General features: G+C 38.6%; 1 protein-coding gene across 1 annotated transcript in view; it reads right to left on the reverse strand.

The window, feature by feature from the left end:
* Positions 1–6,121: 6,121 nt before the first annotated feature.
* LOC120055699 (protein disulfide-isomerase TMX3-like) overlaps positions 6,122–6,685 on the reverse strand; it is a 38,372-nt gene continuing 37,808 nt past the window's right edge. The window contains exon 16 of the mRNA XM_039003602.1: positions 6,122–6,518. Coding sequence (XP_038859530.1) covers positions 6,270–6,518 — 249 coding nt within the window. The 3' untranslated portion in view covers positions 6,122–6,269. The remainder of the gene's footprint in view (positions 6,519–6,685) is intronic.

The raw sequence follows: 6,685 nt of genomic DNA on the forward strand, positions 1-6,685 counted from the left end.
TTTCAACAAGACAATGACCCAACACACATCCAGGCTGTGTAAGGACTATTTTACCAAGAATGAGAGTGATGGTGTGCTGCATCAGAAGACCTGGGGGCTCATTTATAAATGTTGTGTAGGCACCACCACTTTCTAAGCAAACTTTGGGATTTATAAAAAACTAACTTGACGGGAGAATGTGCGGTCCTCCACGGACACTTTGACCCAGACGTACGCACATAAACTGGAGAAATGAGAAACTGCGACTCCGATGGCAGAAGGATGAAACTCGAGAAACCCTTTGAAATTGATGTCATTGTGTAAAATTAATCAAAATATTACCTCTTACGTATTATATATGAAGAGTTCCCTAGAGTGCACACAAAAAAACACACACAAAAAACATGATTTAGGATAATAAACACAAACAGAGAAATGTTTTTGCAAAAGACCCCTCAAATATGTTGCACAGTTTAATCGGGAATCATATTTAATTGGATCTGTAATTATTAAACAATAATTGCATGTTATGAAATGTATTCTCATAAATAATAAGGTGAACAGTAGGACAAATTATGTTTAAACTGATGCCGTTTTTGATGCCTCAGTCAGGCAGATACGAGTGCATAGTTTCACACTGCTCGTTGAGCAGAACTGTCAATGTGATAATGGCACTGTCACTGTCAGTTACAATCAGGGTAATTACCACACCTGAAGGTGTTACGCAATTGAGTAGCTTTGACAATCAAATGGGTGGGTGCGCACTCAGCGCCTGCTCAGCTGCAGCCCCACCGACCTCGCTGGAACACGCGAGGTCGTGTTATGTCAGACCACTAACAACAATAGAAAATGTCACAATTGTTTGTGTAAATAAATGTTTAAACAACTTGAATTTGTGGTTTACTGTTTTCAAATGAGGGAATACTAATTACATACCTGGATCATCCGGTGCGTCTTGCATGTCCGTGTCCCCCTCCACCTCCGTCACTACTCCACTCAGGAGGTATTCCCCAAAAATACTGGAAAGTCGCTCATCAAGGGGGTTGAGCTCCAGTGTCCCTTTTCCCCCGCCCGTGGCACAAACACTTTGTCTGTGTAAGGCTATGCTCCTTTCGGCCTCCACTTTTATGTCAGACCACTTCTTTTTTATTTCTGATTGGGTCCGACCTTCTGAGCCAGCAGCATTCACAGCGTCCGCCACATGCTGCCACTCTAATGCCTTTTTGGCATTTGTAATGCCTACACTTCACTTGGACCGCAGAGTGAAGGAAAAGCAGTCAACAAGTGCTTAGCATATGTGGGAACTCCATCAAAACTGTTGGAAAAGCATTCCAGGTGAAGCTGGTTTTGATGTCATAGTTTTGATGTCTACAATGTAGAAAATAGTAAAAATAAAGAAAAACCCTTGAATGAGTAGGTGTTCTTAAACGTTTGACCAGTAATGTACATCTGGTGTATTGGCAGCAATTATTGGTACCATGATTGTCTTCCACGATTGACCACGAAGATTGCAATTGTTCCATTCACTATAATGGGAGATCCTGTTTTCTGCAAACGATGCCAACATAACCACGGTCGGCCTTGAAATTCCGTGGCTTCAATGAGTACGTTGACATGCACACTAAAAATTCAATATTAAACTGATTATGGCAGAAGGTCGAGTTTAGCATTAGTCATGTTAACACCTTACTCTGCTTATCTTAAACAGCGTAAGGTCATAATTGAAGTAAGCATACGCCGATTAAAACACGTGTTTTTCTGATGAAATCTTTTGAATTATTCCAAATCAAATCAATATTTATTTGTCACATGCGCTGAATAAAACAGGTGTAGACCTTACCGTGAAATTATTACTTACTAGCCCTTAACCAACAATGCAGTTCAAGAAATAGAGTTAAGAAAATATTTGCTAAATAATAAATTAAAAGTAACACAATAACATTACATAACAATAACGAGGCTATATACAGGGGGTACCGGTACCAAGTCAACGTGCGGGGGTACAGGTTAGTCGTGGTATTAGGACATGCAAACAGCTTAATCAGGGTTCTAACTGTGTTTTGGATCTGCCCATGAGCCAGCACCTGTAGGGGGGAACACAGACTTTGTTTGTTTGGTTACGTTCTATGTGTTATATGCTTCTTTATCCTTGACCATCATTTTGAGCCTAGGTATATTGGAATATATATAAGAATATTGGTAGTAGTAATAATTTGTCATACAATGAATACCTTGTCATTTGTCATAGAGTAAAATAATTTGTCTGGATTTCCTGAATCAGAAATGCCCTAAACTAAACTGTTGTTCTGGTCTGACCTCTCTCAATGTTATGAAGAAGGTGACCACAAAGGGTGTCTAAATGCATGGAAGGGATAATTTGACCAAGAACAGTGTGAACTGTTCTTGGTAAAATTATCCCTTCCATGCATCTAGATGAATATATTGTATGTAAATGTACATTCTGCCAGTATCGGTGTGTGCTAAGTTGAGGGTCTTAAATTAAAGTGATTGAACCAATGTGAGGCACTAAGGACTGTCATTCTAAATTTGGGTTGGATAATTTATGAACAGTGCTAAAAGATTTGGAAAGACGAGGCTTCCTAAAATGTGAGGAGAGCCACTAGATTGTAGCTTGGACTAACCTTGCCCCAGTCTAATTCATATCAAGGTTGGTGTGAAACTGTTGTAACATGTGTTCTCTCTCTTACCTATTAAAGTCAATATGCATCTGCCCTAGACCAAATTCGTGAGATCTTGAAAGACGTGAAGATAATTGGAAATGCTAAAAGAATTGCGTACATTGGCTCTGCAAAACAGAGTTTAAAAAACTTGACTATCTTTTGGCAGGTCAAGGGGGCACTTGTGCAATCATTGGTGATGAATGTTTTACTTTTGTCCCTGATCACTCTTCTAATATTACTGGTCTCGCCAAATATATTACCAATGTTGCTAAGAATAATTCCTCACACCAGAGTGGACTCCTGCAACTTGGTTGGAATCCCTGTTTGGAAGTTGGGGATCCCAAATTGCCACATGGGCTGCAGCATGTATTTTTTTCTTAGTTGGTCTAAATTGTGTTATTTAACATGCTGTGTATGTGTGTGTATTGTTGATAAATGGATTATGATAGTATCATACTAATTAGATTGTATAACCCAGAATGAAGGTTTGAAAAGATGAAGTGTCTGGTTTTATGTGTTGATTTCCCTTACTTTAATAGAAATATGACATAGAAGCTAAAATCGAAATGCTTACATTAAATTGTAATGATTATTATCACACAAGTGATAAGAGGATGGAATGTGATGGACATTTTTATGTTCGTACTTTTCTAAATAATTTCTGTGTCCTGTTTGTGTTTTTCTATAAACCAATTTCTGTGTTCATGCAAGTGACTGATTGAACTCCTGTGAGAAATTCTCACTGTAGTATCTTCAATTTGGCAGTAGGCCCAGACCCTTGTTTTGAGAACGATATCTCAGTTTCAAGGTCTCAGCTTGGAAAGAAGACGCCTTGTGAGGTATTGGTCTGCCACATGCATGAACCAGTATCGGTCGGTCACATGAATGAAGCAAACGTTAATTAATTATGAATGATGAATAAGCTAAATCATGCAAATATGACCAATGCGCCCGTTGTTTTCGGCGAGGAAGGCAGAAATAACGAATCAATGAATCACTAACCTTTGATGATCTTCATCAGATGGCACTCACAGGACTTCATGTTACACAATAAATGTGTGTTTTGTTCGATAGTTAATCTTTATGTGCAAAACCTCAGTTGAAATATGCGCGTTATGTACAGTAATCATTGTCTCAAATAAACATCCGGTGAAAATGCAGAGAGCCACATCAAATTACAGAAATAATCATCATAAACATTGATGAAAGATACAAGTGTTTAACATACATTTAAAAATAAACTTCTACTTAATGCAACCGCCTCGTCAGATTTCAAAAAGGCTTTACGGCGAAAGCACACAACGCGATTATGTTAGGTCAGCGCCTAGCCACAAAAACCATACAGCCATTTTCCAACCAAGCAGAGGTGTCACAAAAGTCAGAAATAGCGTTAAAATGAATCACTTACCTTTGATGATCTTCATCTGGTGGCACTCCCATGTCTCCATATTAGACAATACATTTTCGTTTTGTTCGATAATGTACCTCTTTATGTCCAAAAACCTCAATTTTGTTGGTGCGTTTAGTTCAGAAATCCAAAGACACAATGTGCGCTCTCAACATCAAGACAAAAAGTCAAAAAAGTACAATAAAAGTTAGTAGAAACATGTCAAACGATGTTTAAAATCAATCCTCAGGTTGTTTTTGTCATAAATAATCAATAATATTTCAACCGGACAAAAGCTTCGTCAATAGAAAAGGAGAAACAAGAAAGGCGCGTTCCCGATCACGCTCAGGACTCATGTCTGGAAATTTCCACTGGCCTCTCATTGAAAGTGCTGTATCTCCCTCATTTTTCAGAATAAAAGCCTGAAACAATTCCTAAAGACTGACCACATGTAGAGGAAGCCATAGATATCGTGAACTGGGTCCTAAGTCTTTGTATGGTGGATAGGCTTTCAATGAAAAACAGCCTTTCAAAATAATAGTACTTCCTGGTTGGATTTTCCTCAGGTTTTCGCCTGCCATATCAGTTCTATTATACTCACAGACATTATTTTAACAGTTTTGGAAACTTTAGAGTGTTTTCTATCTAAATCTACTAATTACATGGCCTGAGGCCTGAGTAGCAGGCAGTTTAATTTGGGCACACTTTTCATCCAAAATTCTGCCCCCTACCCTAGTGAAATTAAGAAAATGCATTGTTCAGTAGCAGTGGTCCAAGAGACACATTTGGCAGAGAATGATTCAAGGTGGGAAAAAAAGAGGGGTTGCTATCTTGTTTAATAGATCGGTGTGCTTGCCAAGGATAAAGTGTTGAGTGAGGGATGATCAGGGTAAATATGTGATGGTAGTGGGGTCAGTAGGTGGCACAGACATTAATATTCTGAACCTGTATGCACCAAATGAAGACAACCCAGAGTTCTTTACAGATATCGCAACTGTAATAGCAGACAATGCAAAAGGGATGGTTATTGTTGGCGGGGACTTTAAATGCATACAGAATTACAAGCTTGACCAACTTCCTGCATATTCAAAAAAATCTAACTAGGGCTTATTGATACTTGGCATTTTAAGAATCCCAGAATGATTTTATAAAGTTCATGACAACTACTCCAGAATAGACTTATTTTGTATATCCAAGCAGTATTTACATAAAGTAGGGTAATATAGCATTTAACCTATAACTATATCGGACCACATTACAATGTGTCTCAAGATAAATCTAGGAATGGAGAAGCACTTTCAATATTGGAGGCTTAATGTCTCCATATTGACAGTCCATATTGTAAAGCATAAGTTACAAGATTACTATAAGTGATAATGATGACGTATCATCATCTATTTTGTGGGAAGGGGCATAGGCAGTATTAAGATGGAAGATAATTGCTTCGTGTGCCAAATTAAGAAACAGCGTATTGAAAAACAGCAGGGTTTGGGGACGTTTAAAGAGAACATGTTCCCCTAACTAACAGAACACTGGACACAAACATCAGGAGAACATTACAGGTAACATTACAAAAATGTTCTCTACCTAGAATTGTTTGCTGGGTTTATTGATGGTGCTAAAAAACTAACACCACAGTGGAACAAAATAGAACATTTTCACTGTAAACGTCTCCTGTAACCCACTGTGAAGACATTTCCGGTTTATATAGGCCCTACAATTCAATGTCTTCTACAACATTGAATTGACATGAATTCATTAATGAATGTTTTAAATAAAAATATATATGATAAAAAGTCCAAATCAAATAAATAAAAGAGTTGAGTGATGCAACAAAACCCCAATCATTTCTTAAATGATTAAGGACGTAGAAATTCAAGTATCGCTGAACATACTCAGGATAACTACTCACCCTGAATCGCCAATTGACCCCTAGTACCTCCTCCCTAGGGTACGTTGAAACAATATGGTGAAAACACCACACAGTCTATAGGAAGGAAATTCAAGTTATTACCATATTTCTTAAACCTATCCCATTTTCTTATATCTACAAGAGGGGGCTAAGGGGTAGAGGTTTATTTTTCATTTAACCTTTATTTATCCAGGAAGTCCTATTAAGGTCAGAATACATATTTTATGAGGGAGACATGGCCACGAGGGCATTTCAATTGAACAAAAAGTAATTCAGGGTCAGCAGTGGCAGCCGTCCACCCACTTCATACTTAATCGGCCTTCTTCTCTGCCGGATTCTTCGCTTTAGTCTCAGTCTTCTTGTCTTCCCCAGGACCTTTGAGCTGCTTTGGCTCCACCCTCTCCCCAGTGATTGGTTCCTCGTCCTCTGTGTCTCTCATCGCCTCTGTGTTTCTCATTGAGCGCCAGGCCATGCATAGGCCGTAACAAATGGCACTTCCGCCGCCGCCGAAAACAACGACGAGGAAGGCACCCAAAAGCGGCGCATTGGTAAATATATTCTGAGAGAGAGAGAGAGAGAGAGAAGTTGATCTTGTGGTCAGGGCACAGAGGTAAGGCAAAGCCATACTTTGCTATACAAAAAAATGATCCATTATACAACAGCACTGATAAAATGTAATTACGGTTGAAGTCGGAAGTTTACATATACATTTCAACTCAGTTTTTC

The sequence above is a fragment of the Salvelinus namaycush genome, chromosome 11 (genome assembly GCF_016432855.1).
Source record: "Salvelinus namaycush isolate Seneca chromosome 11, SaNama_1.0, whole genome shotgun sequence".
In the NCBI taxonomy this organism is placed as follows: Eukaryota; Metazoa; Chordata; class Actinopteri; order Salmoniformes; family Salmonidae; genus Salvelinus; species Salvelinus namaycush.